This window comes from Hoplias malabaricus, chromosome Y (genome assembly GCF_029633855.1).
Source record: "Hoplias malabaricus isolate fHopMal1 chromosome Y, fHopMal1.hap1, whole genome shotgun sequence".
Taxonomy (NCBI): domain Eukaryota; kingdom Metazoa; phylum Chordata; class Actinopteri; order Characiformes; family Erythrinidae; genus Hoplias; species Hoplias malabaricus.
Window position 1 is genome coordinate 2609553 of NC_089820.1, and position 16663 is coordinate 2626215.

General features: G+C 37.8%; 1 protein-coding gene across 6 annotated transcripts in view; it reads left to right on the forward strand.

Moving 5' to 3' along the window:
* LOC136678120 (membrane-associated phosphatidylinositol transfer protein 2-like) overlaps positions 1-16663 on the forward strand; it is a 91006-nt gene that overhangs the window by 63664 nt on the left and 10679 nt on the right. For 2 of the 6 annotated variants that reach the window (XM_066655982.1, XM_066655984.1), the window contains 7 exons: positions 45-164; positions 1134-1360; positions 2216-2391; positions 3606-3776; positions 11362-11529; positions 11990-12271; positions 14602-14750. In XM_066655982.1, the coding sequence (XP_066512079.1) occupies positions 45-164; positions 1134-1360; positions 2216-2391; positions 3606-3776; positions 11362-11529; positions 11990-12271; positions 14602-14750 (1293 nt within the window). Of the gene's footprint in view, positions 1-44; positions 165-1133; positions 1361-2215; positions 2392-3605; positions 3777-5777; positions 5919-11361; positions 11530-11989; positions 12272-14601; positions 14751-16663 lie in introns of all 6 variants that reach the window. The other 4 variants (XM_066655987.1, XM_066655983.1, XM_066655985.1 and 1 more) reach the window with 4 other exon arrangements.

Genomic DNA, 16663 nt, shown 5'->3' on the forward strand with positions numbered 1-16663 from the left:
TGGAAATTAATGAATAGTTAATGTAGCTAATTCTTCTTATCCAGGTGTGTCTGATTGGAGACTGTGTCGGAGGCATCCTGGGGTTTGATGCGCTCTGCAGCAGCAGCCAAACAGTGTGTGAAAGCCAAAGCAGTAGTCGTCGTGGAAGTGTGGTGAGTGTTCAGGTAATGCTAATGTGCTGTTAGGCCACAATACTCAACCTTATCGCAGTGATTTTAGACGTATGAACTGAAACAGAACTGATTTTGATTTATATATTTCTGTAGCAAGTTTGTGGTATACAGTCCAAAGGCCTCCCAACTCAAGCAATATCTGCTCAGGCTGATGTGACAGATCAAATGGAGTTTATCATTCAATACCTAAGTTTAGCAGTTAATAAATATTTTGTCTTAAATCTAATGTTTAATTTTAACAAATCTATATGATTAAGGAGAATATCTGGAATCAATCACATCAACTATTTCTTATGGGGGAAAAAATCATTTTAAATTTACTGTATTTATTAGTGTAGTATTGCTGTCACAAAGCTCCAGGGTCCTGGAGTGAGGAGTTTGGTATGTTCTCCCTGTGTCCTCCAGGTGGGTTTGCACCCACGGCCTAAAAACACACGTTGGTAGGTGGACTGGCTACTCAAAAGTGCCCATAGGTATGAGTGTGTGTTGCCCTGCAATGGACTGGTGCTCTCTACAGGGTGGGTTCCCACCAATGATTCCGGGTAGGCTCCGGACCCACCGCGACCCTGAACTAGATAAGCAGTTACAGACAATGAATGACTAAATGAATAATCTTAGGTGCCTAAGACTTTTTCACAGCACTGTATTTTAAGAATAAATCAAATTATTCTGTAAGAAAATAGCTGTATATTTTAAAATAATAGTTTTTTTGTTCTCAGTGACCGGTACTTAGTACACATAGTGGGCATTATGCCCCTGTATCTATATGGTAAATGTCCCTTATAAAATAGTCCTTCAGTGATGATGCATATACTTTATAAAAAAAAAGCTCTACAGTTTATATTAGGAAATAAAAGCAGACAACAGCTTAGACATTGTACATCTACGTTCAAGCAAATGACTTTAATCACTTTATCTGATGGCAATCTCCTCACCAGTATCCTGCTCCACTACTTTCAGGACCCAGACCTCCTGTCCCCTGGAATCATCATCAACTGCAGTCAAGACACCTCTTCTTCAGGGTCGCTATCAACTCTAGAGGGTAGCCGACAGCTCAGCCGGAGTAATATTGACATCCCCTGCTCTGGAGGTCCTGATGACCCCAAAAGGCAACTCCCTCGAAAGAGGAGTGACTCCTCCACCTATGAGGTGGACACAATCAAACAGCATCAAGCATTTCTGACCAGGTATGTCTGTGTTACTGTGTGTATTTTCATCTAAATATATCACAATGTTTGAATGAACGTTGCATTAATATATTAACTCTTTACATTATGGTTCATTTTGGGCAACATTGAACCACGTCACTATTTTTTTTTTTTTATTACAGATGTTTTATATTTTGTCATATTTTGTAACGTCTTGCTGACAAGTAATACTCTGTTGATGTTATTGCAGAAATATTTATACTCTGCACATATCACAGAGATTGAACCAAATTGTTTCAGATGTTCCAAATGATGTCATTAACTACAGGGCTGCCCTAACCATTTTAAGCAGACTGGTACAAAGCAAGATGCTAGATATTTAATATAGCACTACAATAACATTTAAAGGAACACTAGGTACAATTTTGTATTTTTGCTCCTGGGCTCCCGCTACCATTGCAGAGTATAATTAATTTTCATAGCACTGTCCTGAATTCAAGGAAAGAGGGAGGAGTTGGAGGGAGGGGGTGGTTTCCTATCTCCTTCAAAAGTCACAAACCGCACTCTCTGCAGTGCTGAGCCCAGAGTAGTAACAACAGAGGCTCTACTCTCCCTCTTACAGGTCAGAGAGGCATCATAATGATTTTGAAGCTGTACTTTTTAAATTATAATGAAAATAAAACTGATTAAATGCAATATTTCATAATTTCTCATTTTTTGATTCATGCAAAATGTTAGTGTGCATTTTTATTAGAAGATGTCTGCTTTTGTTTTACAGTGACAGCGTTTACTGTTTCGTCCAGTTATTTCATAAACATTTAACGTTTATTAATTAAGTGTCTGGGGATCTTCTGTAGGTACAGCTTTTAAATCTGATCTGTTGTGTTTCCACAGTTTGCACTCTAGTGTTTTAAGAAACGATCCAGGCTCTCGCAGATCCAGCAACAGTACCATGTTGGAATGTGGTACATTAGGGAAGTTTGACTTCGAAGTCTCAGACTTTTTCCTCTTTGGTTCACCACTGGGCTTGGTCCTTGCCCTTAGGAAGACTGTAATTCCTATGCTGGATGGTAAGAATTCATTTTATTTTATAATTTTTTTTAATTTATTATTATTTTTTTTTTATGTAAAATGCAGAATTTTATCATAGTCCCAATAATTATCTATATTTGAAAGGAATATTTGAAATCTGAATTGTATTTAAATTGCTCTGTTGGTACATATGAGTATAGCAATTGGTATTGTTTTAAAGGCATAAAATGTTATATCCACTGTTTAGCCAAAATATTAAAAACACCATTATTCCTACGCTCATTGTCCATATTATAAGCTCCACTTCCCATATTGCTGTGTGATCTACTCATACCAGCCCAACACACACTAACACACCACCACTACACTAGTGTCACTGCAGCAAAAATCATATCTACACCCTGGTGGTCCTGAGTGTTGAGGAACAGACTGAAATGGGGCTAACAGTTTGTACAGAACAGCCAATGCACTACAGTCTGTAATCGTTGAACTACCAAGTGCTCCTGTTTGTTAAGTGGAGTTGGCAAAATGGACAATGAATGTAGAAACAAGGTGGTCATTTTAATCTTTTAGCTGATCAGTGAATATTGTTCACGTTTCTGTTTGATATGATATGGATCATTTAAAAAAAAATGGCTATAGTAGCTCATTAGCTCACATAGAAATAATAACTAGGAATTGTATTTCCCAGGCCACAGCTACTCAGGGTTTCACATTGAGAAAAAAAAAACTTTTATAAAGATAAGGCTCTAAGATTTACCACCAGCCACTGATTTAGAGGGTGTCTAGATAAGAGAGCAATCATGGGAAGGTTATGGGCATGAATTACAGAACCAAGTTGTAAATGAATAGGAAATAATTAACTTCTCCCTCAGTCATTTCATAAGACTGTGATAATGATGATATAGAAAGACTTTGAACTTTTTTGTTTGTTTGTTTGTTTGTTTTTGCTGTATGATAATAACATTTAGCTTAGTTTTCATTCTGTGGGTGTTATGACCATAGGTTTATATAATACTGCAATAATAAATCTGGATCTAAATATGACAAATTAAGCCATATTATGCTGGGGTATCATTAAAAAAAAAAACTAAAATCTTAATATTGTGGTACTCTGTTTATTGTGAAGATGTCTAAATATATCATGATATAATATTTTTGGCATGTTAATCACTCCTAATGCCTACAGATAATAGCAGTGTATTTCAGTATTGTTGGGTTCTGATTAACCTTCTCCTGTGATGCCCTCTAGTGGCTCAGCTGCGTCCTGCCTGTCAGCAAGTCTACAACCTGTTTCACCCGGCTGATCCTTCTGCCTCACGCTTGGAGCCCCTGTTGGAAAAGAAGTTCCATCTGCTCCCTCCTTTTAATGTACCACGCTACCAGCGCTTCCCACTCGGGGACGGCAACTCCGCCCTGCTCGGTAAATTGACAGAAATCTAGCTCCTAAGATTTGGGTTTAGAAATATTAATTTAGGCTGTGAGCTTGAATGTGGGGCCTTGAAGGGCCTTCACTCACAGTTAAGAACAGAAATGGATAGGAAAGTTTCTGTATTCTGTATAAACAGAGGGCACAAATGTTGAAATACACTGAATATAACCAGCTTTTTTTTTGTGCACGTGCGTGCTTTGGGCTTTAGGTCTAAATCTTAAATATAACTTTTTTTTCTCACTGAAGATGTTGCTGGGCTTTAACATCACCTGTCAACATCATCATGGACGTTCCAGTTCACATCTGATTGTTGTTGCGTCTGCCTCTTTGGCCCCATTTGAATAGTCCATTAAATATGCCCTTGTTAACTCACCTTGCTGGCATATAGCTCACCCACAATTCATGGATTGAGTTCATTATAGAGAAGTATTTTGAATGGAATTTATTTGCCTCCCAAAACAGGATGGATCTAGTCCTGCCATGGTTGTGTATAAACACTCTGAAATGTGGTTGCTGCATGATAAGGTTTTTATGCATCCGTCTGGTATTTTACTTTCATAAATAATCAGTTTTGGCTTTTCATTGAGTCAGTTACACATCTCATGTCTCGCAGTGTTGATCTCAGTTCAAATAGTTTGTTGCTTGAGTTTTTAATTATTTTTTTCAGCACTCAGTCACTGGCTAAGGAACAAGTGCCATATCTAAGTGATACTCAAGGTTTACTTCTCAATAAAAACACACAGCAAACAGATTTTTTGTCTGTTCTTAGTATGAACCATCGTGTTTTATTCATTCATTCATTGTCAGTTCAGTGTCGCAGTGCGTTCTACCCTGCTTAAGGCAGGAACACACCCTGGAGGGGTGCCAGTCCTTCACACACACACACACACACTCACACATTCACTGACACCTATGGACACTTTTTTGAGTCACCAATCCACCTACCAACATGTGTTTTTGGAGCGTGGGAGGAAACCGGAGCACCTGGAGGAAACCCACGCAGACACAGGGAGAACACACCAAACTCCTCACAGACAGTCACCCGGAGTGGGACTTGATCACACAACCTCCAGGTCCCTGGGGCCATCTAACTGTGCCACCGTGCCGCCATTATGTGTTTGAACAATCCACAATATGTCACAGAGACATAGAATAAAGCTGTTATCAGACAGGTCATATCTCCCAGGTGTGTTAATCACTTGTTCATTAGCCAGTGAGTCACTAGATCCAACAAACATCAAAATGGGGTCAAAATAAGAGATGTATAAGTGAAGACAGATTTGAGAAATGCATAACTAAGGAAAATTATTGCCAACCCAATCTGTCTATTTTTGAAAGTACAAATACAAAATGGAGAGTTAAAAGTGAATAGAGGAATCATATGGAATCATTTTAAAACTTGAGATAAATGACATTGGTAACGTTACCTTTTTTGCACTTATTACTTATTCTGCTTTTTGAGTTCCTATATATTAGGTCTTTATAAGACTATAGGAGACTCTATTATAATAGTGGAATTTGCTCTAGGATGAAATAGCACAATAATATTTTTGTTTTCATTTATATATTTATATATAGTCCCAAAATACAAACTTTATATTTTATTCCAAGTAATTTTGGAGCATATCTTTTGGTCCATTCATCATGACATTTTCACACAACGTGAAGGAAGGCTGATGTAGTAAACTAAAAATCCACAAAACTGGAGATACATGTTTTTAATTTGACTGCGACAAGATCTATATATATATATATAAAATTATCTTGCCACAGTCCAATTAAAAACACGTATCTCCAGTTTTGTGGATTTTTAGTGCCATTCCACTTGTAAAATAGATTAATGAAACAGGGCTTTACTTTCTTTCTCATGTCTTTGCTGCTTGATGTATTTTTGTCCATTCATTGACTTCTTTTCTCCTCCCTTCCACTGGCCCTCCCAAACTTTTTCCCTGTTGTTTTCCCCTTTCACTGTTGATTCTTCACTCTACTCAGTGGAGACAGTGCAAAGTCACCCTCAGCTGTTGCTGGAGAGTTTGCAGCGCTGTCAGGATGTTGTCAGTGAGACAAGCATCTCCGTGCCTGTACTCCACTGGCCCGAGAACACGTCCAAGACCACATCCACATCTCTTGACTGTGTGTAGCCTCTGCCGCCCGTGTGACCTCTGTGCTCAGTGTTTGTGCCGTTGGACTCATTCCTGTTAGTGATGCATGATATGAAAGTGGCCAATAAATATCATCTGCTGATAAATCGACTAAAACTTTGGAATTATGTTAACTGTGGGTTTCCTCCGGGTGCTCCGGTTTCCACCCACAGTCCAAAAACAGATGTTTGTACGTGGATTGGCAACTCAAAAATGTTAATAGGTGTGAGTGTGTGAATGTATGAGTGTGTGTCACCCTGTGAAGGGCTGGCGCCCCCTCCAGGGTGTGTTTCTGCCTTGTTTCTAGTGATTCAGGGTAGTCTTCAGAACCATCGCAATCCTGAATTGGATATAAGGGGTTACAGATAATGAATGAATGCCTGTCATAAACTCTGCATTAATTTTGGGTAACGATTATTGGCCATGTAATTTCATATCAATGCACCCCTAATTTGTGTTGTTGAATTAATTTAATGTTGCTTTGTTTTGTGCTTTTTAGCTTTACCCATACCAGAACAGATGAACCACTACATTTACGTGCTGAAATTAAGCTCAGTTTTTCTGAAAATGTTTGTGAAAATCAGGTTGTGCAGTAATTTTTAAGTGAAATTCAAACATAAGCCAGGTGCGTTAAGTGCTGAAAAACTTCACTTTAGGTGATTAATTTGAAATTTAACATTTTCAGGCTCAGTTGCAGTGTGCTGTAATATGCATCTTCAGGAAGGAAGACCATACGGTTTACCATAGATATCCATATAAAGTGCATCATCTCTTGTTCCTAATCATGGTGATAATGTCTGTGCATCTATTTCTGCTTGTAAACAAATACAGGTGGATTGAGCTATGATGAGTTGCAGTGCTTAAATCAGCCGTAACATCCTTATAAATTAACAGATTTTAAACAAGTTTTTATTAATATTTATTAATAAACATTATTCAAATATACATTTTTATTCAAAAACCATTGGTGTGTAAACAGTGTAGATGTCATTAAGCAGTGACAAACAGACAAGATGCCAATTTGGTCAGAGAGGGACCGTTTCATAGCTAGAAAACATTAGTCTCCACTCTCCTGATCGGTTAAATCTCCCAAAATGTGGGAATTGTGCAGCTAGAAGAGTGAATAAATGGGGGTTTAGTTGCCTTGTGTAGCTTGCATAGTGAACAATTCAAGGTTTGTGTACCAAACATTGTGTTTGAACAGGGCTTAATCGCACCAAGTTGCTCATTGAGTGAAGGGTGCAGTGTTTAACTGCCCGATGTAGCTTGCTGAGTGAACTCTGTTGGGTTTCATCTTGCAGTATCTCGAGAAGAGACAGTAATGTTATTTGTGTGAAGTTCTCTAGTAAACTTATCAGTGCATTATATCACCTTACAGGAAAGACAGGCTGTTTGTAAGAAAACAGTGCACCCCTGGAAGTGGTGATTTGTGAAATAACGTGTGTGGTTTGAGACGTTGCCAGAATGTATGAGCTGTGGGTGTTCCTGTCTGGCTGTGAGCGAAAAAGAAAGACGGAGCGTTTCTGTTGAGGTGACCTTGTCTCTCTGCAGTTTGTCTCTGCTCATTTCTGTGATAGATTTCTAAATTTGGAACAAAACTTTGTCACATTGTCATTTTCAGGTGCTGTAATCATTTTCAAAGATTCTCAGCTTTTTCCGTACTGTGGTATACATTGTTATCATCATACCACCCAACCCTATCTGGTAGGTACACTATATTGCCAAAAGTATTGGCTCGTCTGCCTTCACATGCATATGAATTGGAGTGACATCCTATTATTAATCCATATGGTTTAATATAATGTCTGCCCACCCTTTGCAGCTATAACAGCCTCGACTTTACTAGGGAGGTATTCCACAAAGTTTAGGAGTGCATTTATGGGAATGTTTGACCATTCTTCCAGAAGCACATTTGTGAGGTCAGATTCTGATGTTGGACGAGAAGTCCTGGCTAGCAGTCTCCACTCTAATTCATCCCAAAAGTATCCTATTGGGTTGAGGTGCAGGCCAATCAAGTTTTTCCTCAGCTTCCGCTGCCCATGCTTTGTCATTTTACATGACCTACTACCTCGTGGCTGAGTTCCTGTCGTTCCCAATCACTTCCACTTTGTTACAATACCACTGACAGTTGACTGACAGTGTAGGAAGGAAATTTCACGACTTGACTTGTTGCACAGGTGACACACTGGAACTCACTGAGCTTCTGAGAGCAACCCATTCTTTCACAGATGTGAGTAGAAGCAGTCTCCATGTCTAGGTGCTTGGTTTTATACGCCTGTGGCCATGGAAGTAATCGGAAGACTTGAATTCAATTATTTGGGTGGGTGAGTGAATACTTTTGGCGATATAGTGTATTAGGTGTACAAATTCGTTTCAGAGCATTTTTGTGTAATGTATAATTGTGATTGCAAATTAAGACATTCTCCAGCTATGTTGAAATTTTTTAACTGTTTAATTATTTTTTTTAATTGTATTATAGTATTAAATATAACAATTGTCATTTTTTTTTCAACAAAATATGTACTAAAAAAGTAGTTTGAAAAGGGCAAGCAAGAAGGAATTATTCATCACTGCGTTCATTATGAGCTCCACCAAGGAAAAAGCACTGCAAAAGCATGTACATCAATTTATTCTGTTCTTGGGGATCAAAATTTATATGCGAGTCTTGGTTTAGGTGGTTTAAAAAAAAAAGATTATTTCATTATTGTATACAAGAAAGCGTATTTATTCTTAAAGGCAACTCTGTTGACTGTGTAGCCTCTGCCGCCCGTGTGACCTCTCTGTGCTCAGTGTTTGTGCCGTTGGACTCATTCCTGTTAGTGATGCATGATATGAAAGTGGCCAATAAATATCATGTGCTGATAAATCGACGTTATTGTAGACGTTAAAGGCAACATCTACAATACTGGTAAAATACTTTTCTCTCATTTGTTTACGTTCAGAAGCGCCAGGATTTTTAAGGTGGAACGGAATGTTTCAGGGAAAAAAATTACTGTTGTTTGCATGTGGCTGAAATTGAACTTGTCTGTAAGTTTTATTTTTTATTTTTTATTTTTTTTTTAATTCACTGTTTGAATTACCACAGAAACTGATTTATAACTTGAGTTGTTGAGTTTTTATAGTACATTCAGTCTCTGTTTACTTTCATGCAGTCTCCTGAATTTAATGTCAGTTCTGCATTAAGTAATCTGAAACAGCAAAATAAGTCAATATCATCCACATATGGAGCAAAAGTAGAGCAATATCCTCATCTCAGTTCATACTTTTCAATATTTGACAGAGACCCTTTTTTTTACGGTTTTGTAACCGTTTATTGTCACTGGGGCTTTGTAAACACATTAGACGGGTTTTGAGCATGCAAACAGACTGGAGAGCCAGCAAATATTGAGGAAACTTTCTCAGAAAAAAAAAAGAGAAAAATACAACATTTAATTTTAGGTTATTTTATTTAAAATTAACTGAAAATTGTCATTTTTAATACTATGCAACAGTTACCACAAAATGACCAAAGGGCAGGAGAGTGTTTGAATTACAATTTATGTTAGACAAAAACACTATACAGCTTATTTGTACACTTAATACATTGAATACCCCAAGGTTGCAGCCCTGTTGACATGCCTGGCTGAACCCAATACATTATATTTGTAAGTATATCTATGGTGTTTGATGTGTGTATTAGCCAACAAACAAAAGTTATGTTAAATTGAGCAAATTATTACATTTTCTGTAGAAAATGGTGGCCCTGACCTTTCCAAAATTAAAATTAGCCTTGTATATGTTTTCTATCTGGCTGTGCAAGCCATTGTAGCATTTATTTATCCTTTTTTTATGTATGGGTACTGTGCAAAGTGCACCCACATTTAATGTTAGGTGTCACTCATTGTTGCCATGAAGGTTTGTTAATGTCTTGCCTCTCTGTGCATGCATGTGTGGGCATGAGTTTGTGTATGTGTTGTGTTCTGTGTTGTTTTTTTTTGACTAGCCTGACTTGTGATAAATCTTGCTGTTTTTGCTACTGATTACAACTCATTGAAGATATTTAAACAAATTAACTCTACCATAATATTTATATTATATTAATAACAATCCACTAAAGAATTCTCAGAGGTAACAGCTTTTGAATTATTGGCCATTGTTTTGGGTTCTTTCATGAGCAATCTGTTTTATATTTGTTAGCTTTCATTAGCATTGTGGTTCCTTCAATAGAGTCTTTATGTATTATTATTAGTCTAAATGGATCCTACCTCAGAAAAGGGCCATGGGTTATCACTAATTGCCTCTTTTGATTGAGTTTCCAGGAACATAATTAGACATAAATAATGGTTTTAAAGCAGTGTTTTTTATACAGACATTATAATAAAAATTTTAATCTACTATAAACTGTAGTTTACTTTTGTATGTGTAGTTTAAACAGAAATATGTTTTATTTCAAATGTAGATTCTAAATAAACTAGCCAATAAATAGGAATATCATAAGAAAATTTTACAGGAAAAATCTTTTTTTTTTTTTTTTTTTTTTTTAAGACTTTTTTGCTCTAGTCTTCACATCCATCATGCTTTGTATGACTTCAGGAATCAGATCTCAGAATGACTCACAAACAATAACAATGCCAAATTCACCATGTGTTATACCCTGTCCATTTCATTGTGTGTGTGTGTGGCAGTGGCGGATGCTGGTCTTTCAAGGAGGGGAAGTTCAGTTTCGGCCTACATCATAAAATGTGTCGGTTTATTTATACGCAAATTCTACCCTCCGTTCCTTTTTAAGAAAATGATCTGTGACCCTGTCGTACCAACAAGGCGTCTTTTCCAGGGACTTGACTAGTGTCCTCTGAATGGCCAGCAGAGCTAGGCTGCTTAAACGGCCTTGGCCCATGTGAAGTGTGTCCCCCTGTGCTCCCACGGATCTTTACACCAAAGGATCGCTCATTCGCTCATTTCGCTGTCAATCAAAAAGGGATTCAACCTCAGACAGATCATCCAATCATCATGCAGAAGCTGAGCGTCCGGGCCAGCCGAGGCCAGCCCACTGCCCCATAGACCCCCAGAGACGCTGAGCGTCCGATGGGTGGGACAAAGCCCAGCATTTATCCAATGACTCGTCTCGTTTCGCTGCTTCACTATTGAACTCTGTGGACACTGTTTAAAGCACTGTGAAGTGCGGGAATGATTGAGAGGCAAGCCGCGTCTTTACCAGTGATAAGAAGCTGATTCTGAACAAAGGTTGAGCGCGTTGTAGTGCATATTTATTCAATGACATGTACACACAACAGTATATATTTGATCACTTATTTTTTTACATTTTAGGGGAAGCTGAGCTTCCCTTGCAGTCTTAGAGCAATCGCCACTGGTGTGTGGGTGTGTGGCTATGTTTATGTGCATGTGTCTCTGAGGGCATGTGTGTCTAATGGGCTCTCCTTGTTTCGGCTCACTAGCGGATGTTGTTCAGTCTCATGGTGGTGTCTTCATGGACAGTTCGTACCCCTCCTCCCCCATAACGGCCCCCCAGTGCCGGGGCCCAGTGCGGCGGGCCAGTGAGGTCAGCATTGCCAGCCAGGTCTCAGGGATGGCAGACAGTTACACTGCCTCCAACATAGCCAACAGTAAGTGTGTCCTACTCATGCCCTGTATATCTTTCTCTCTCTGTCTCTGTCTTTTTTCCCCTCCTCTCTCATACATTTGCAGTCACATGAACCCCTTTTCTTTCACACATGCCCTTTACAACACACACTTTTCCTCCAAGCATTTTGGCAAGGCAGACTGAATATTATGTAAATAGAAACAGCTGAGAAAGCTGAGTAAAGACGTTTTTTTTGTTCTGTGTTCTATGTTCATTGTCTTATTGTAAATGCACATATGCATACAGTCCATGCAAAGAGATACTGTAATGAAGTTCAGAGGCATAGTTTTTTTTTGTTTTTTTTTCCAGCGTCAAACACATGATAAAATAATATGTATTTACGTTTCTAATGAAAGTTGGTAAATAGGATGGAACACAATTATTTTAATCTTCCCTCAAATATAAATTCTTGAATTCAAGTTTTCTAATGTCTTTTGTCGTAGCTAACGCAAGCCAAGTTAATAAAAGCAAAAAATCCAGCCTTTTGGCCCAACTCGCCTTGACGTCCCAAAAGTTCTTCCCAAGAAGCCCTTCTCCCAAGTTACATAGAAAAGATAAGAACATCTTCTTGCCAGCACCAGAACTAGATCCAGCACCTGATCTAGGACCTGATGCTGAGACAGGTCCATGTTCTCCATTGGGTTTTCAGCGAACCAACACTGCTTCCTTGGATTTTGCCATGTGTGATCTGGTTTCTATGGACTCGCAGCCAGACATTGACCAAGGTATTCAACACCGGACCACAGCCACTGTTGGCTGCCACCTAGAAATCTAACAAACCTTTCTTTTATCTCCAACCCTTCATGATCATTGTATAGGACAATCCAAAGGGGAAACACAACCCACAGTTTCCACAGTTATTTACAAAGTTTGTCCAAGATGTGTTGACTTTTTGATGAGATTTTGGTTATTTAACTCACCATAAGCCTCTTCGGTTTGTAGTCTGTTATTAAGATTTTTCCTTATGTCATAAAGGTATAGTTTGTTTCACTTCTTAGATAGCCCTGTACATCAGTGGTCACGAAGGAGAAAGCACGGAGATCTTTTTCACAGCCCTGAAAAGAAGCTTCTGTCATAACTCAAGAACTTACCTAAACTCTCATTCAGAAACTTGGGTGATGGATAGCTGTCTTTCTTGCTATATGGAGTGCTGCTTTCTTGTGGATCTTATACCTAATATTCACTGAGAGTTATTGTTAGGAAGCATGATTTCCTAAATTTACCTTGGGTGTATGAAACAGTGGGGCCTGGAGTCTATCTTCTTGCCTTGTGTCACAAATGCTTTGGCTGCTGAATAATATATTAATACAACACTAAACTAATCAAAGTGTCTGTCAGAATCTTTAAGCAAACAACACAGAATTCAAGTTCATGTTTTAATCAAAACCTGAATAAATAAGCTACCTTTCCTTAATGGACCCATTTTATACCGTTTCATTAAGTTTTTCTGAGAATTCTGATACTTCAAGAAGTGGCAATTTAAAAAAATATTTCTACAGTGTGTTTAAAAGAAAAACCGTGTTGCAACTGAACAAAGCTGGTTTTTCTAAGACTTGCTACATGAATTGTTCATTATTTCAGAAATGCAATATTTCAAGCATTGTGTCATTTTACAAGAGTGCCAATCTTTCGCAGGAAAAACAAAAAAAATGATCTGGGATTTAAATTGAGAAAAACATCGAGCTTTATCTATTTTTAATATTGTATTTAACTCCTGTGTAACTAAGTTTACAAATGTAAAATGAGTCCATGCTTCTAACTTTTCCTTTAGTATGTTTATTGTTTTGGGATATGCTGGTTGCCTTGTAGTTTTTTCCCAAATTTTTAACAAAGGGTAAGATGCAAAGTCTATACCAAAACAAGATTGGGCAGAATGTGAAATGCTGTTGAAACCTGAAAGCAGTTATTTTTATTAATATATATCTGAAAGCATAATATTTAGGCATTTTTTCCTTTTATATTTTTTCCTTTCTCTTCAGCTGTACAACTGTACAGGGCCTATGTCATATTGTGCAAACTTTGCTCTATAATTATGCAACTACACATAATGTCACTTGGTGCTGTCATGAACACACATTGCACTGGAAAGAGCAAGATGGATAAAATTCTTAAAATAATTTACTGAGGAACCTTGCTTTTAAACTGATGCATATTTGCAAAGTGCAGAGCATTGAGACATCTTTTCTCATAAAGGTAAAGGCTTTTCCTGGATGATTCTTAGCAAGATTGCATCACCTGTGTCATTTTTTTTCTTCAATCATTACATTATACTGTTTCCTAATTTTTAATTACCCCTGAGACAAACATTTATAACAAATATAAATAACAATGATGAAATTCATCGTAGAACCATTAAAATTCTGTTTTTATTAAAATTTACAAAGTACTGCTTTCTGTTTGTACTTGCATTAGACATAATGTCCCAACCTTTTTAAAAACTGAGGTTTGTGTAGTGGAATGTCTAATAATAGTAGCATATTAATATCCCAGCCACCACACCCATGTTTTGTCCAATATTGGCCCCACACATGGATGACATCTAGTATCCAAGCTTAGGACCAGGATGACATCTGGGCAGCTCACCCAACAACACTACATTTCTCTAAATTTAGAAAAACCCACTCTTGGCCACATTGGCCATATATGGAGATTTAAAGGGCTATCCACAGTTCTGTGACATAGACAGCCCACCAGGGTTCTATGAAGAACCCATGTCCATCTTCAACTCAACTAACCCATATTCAACACTTATGGCCTGTACTAAGGGTGTGCTGGTTGGGATTTAATATAATTAATTTGTATATGATTGTTAAATTGGGCGGCACGGTGGTGCAGCAGAGAGGTGTCGCAGTCACACAGCTCCAGGGGCCTGGAGGTTGTGGGTTCAATTCCCGCTCCGGGTGACTGTCTGTGAGGAGTTGGTCCGCGTGGGTTTGAATGAATGATTGTTAAATTGATTGTTTATGTATTAACTAATTTCTTTCACGCGCTGGCAGTGTAACCTGTGAACAACTGGTTCTGATAGAAGACTGACTTCTTTGCACCCTTTTAATAGTTGCTGCCCGCTGGTGGGGTACTAAGCGTCTGGACTTTGCACTTTACTGCCCTGATGCCCTGACAGCTTTCCCCACTGTGGCATTGCCCCATCTTTTCCATGCTTCGTATTGGGAGTCCACAGATGTTGTGTCGTTCTTGCTGAGACAGGTGAGCTCAAAGCAAAGGTGGTATTTCTGTATGGTTACACTATGCTGTGTTATGTCATTTAAATTAAGCAATCCATCTTTTTTTGAAACATGAATGTAAAAGTTATGGCTCTTGTTTGTTTTTCTGTGTTAGATTTTCTGTTCGCTGTTTTAGTTGTTGGCCAGAGTTAAAGGACAGTGAGAGAATTCTCAAATACCACACAGACAGAAATACTTGAGTCATAACCACATTCGCAGAGTTATCATTGAAAGGGATGAGGACACAACTCTACACACAAATGTTCCCTCAGATTAATGTAAACATAGTAATACATGCAGGTGCGTTTCAATAAATTAGATCCAATGAAAGGATCTTACAGCCAATGAAAACCCATAAGTCATTATCTCAGAAAATTAGAATAAACAACTCAAAACACCTGCAACTCCTAAGCTTTTAAAAGTGTGCCTTAGTCTGGTTCAGTAGTCTACACAATCATGAGGACGACTGCTGATTTGACAGATGTCCAGAAGGCAGTTATTGACACCCTCCTGCTGTATCCAAACATATTAATGGAAAGTTCAGTGGAAGGAAAAAGTGTGGTAGAAAAAGAAGCATCTTACCTGGGCCAAAGAGAAAAAGGACTTGAATGTTGCAAAGTGGTCCAAAGTCTTGTTTTCAGATGACAGTAAATTTTACATTTAATTTGGAAATCAAGGCCCCAGAGTCTGGAGGAAGAGTGGAGAGGCACACAATCCAAGCTGCTTGAGTCTAGTGTGAAGTTTCCACAATCAGTGATGGTTTGGGGAACCATGTCATCTGCTGGTGTTAGTCCACTGTGTTATATCAAGTCCAAAGTCAGTGCAACCATCTACCAGGAAATTTTAGTGCACTTCATGCTTCCCTCTGATTACAAGCTTTATAGAGATGCAGATTTCATTTTCTAGCTGGACTTAGCTTCTGTCCACACTCGCAAACTCGCCTGACCTAAACTCCATAGAGAATCAATGGGGTGTCACTACCAAAGCAACCTGGAATTCCATTGCAGTGCCACAGGCCGATCGCCTCCATAGCATGCCGCATTGATGCAGTACATCATGCAAAATGTGCCCCAACCAAGTATTGAGTGCATATACTGTACATACTTTTCAGTAGGGCAACATTTCTGTATTAAAAATAAAGATATTAATTAGTTTTATATAATATTCTAATTTTCTGAGATAATGACTTTTGGTTTTCATTGGCCGTATGCCATAATCATCAACATTAAAATAAATAAACAATTGAAATAGATCACTCTCTTTGTAATGAATCTATGTAATATGAGCTTCACTTTTTGAATTGAATTACTAAAATAAACTTTTTGATGATATTCTAAACTATTGAGATGCACCTGTGTAAAATAATAAATGCATAAATGTAAATACACATAATTCTGATTAAATTTGTATGTGAAATTAATTATAAAATGAATCATTACTATGCATATAATCGATATAAATGTAATCTTAAATATAGCAATTATATTCAGTATTTTTTATTATTATCATGTCACATTTGTGCCACTGATTATTCGGACTGCATTTAAATTATTCCTGAAATGGCACTTATTTATTAGCTTTTTTATTTTAATTAATAAAAATAATCACACAGAAAAACAGTGGGGGTGTTCATGTGGGATTTATTATCAGATGAGCACTTAGTGTGGTGCGTAGATCATTCAGTCCGGTATTTTCCTCAGAGGAAGAGAGAGAAAGACACTCACGTGAAGAAAACACAGACTAACTCCAACATATTTAATCCAGTCCGAACTGGGAAGTAACTGCATATTAATAGTAAAAACTGGAACAAACATGTTAATGTCAAAATGAGTATTAGTAGTTAAAATATCTACAAATGTCAAACAGGAATCTTACACAAAATTCTCTCTAATAGAC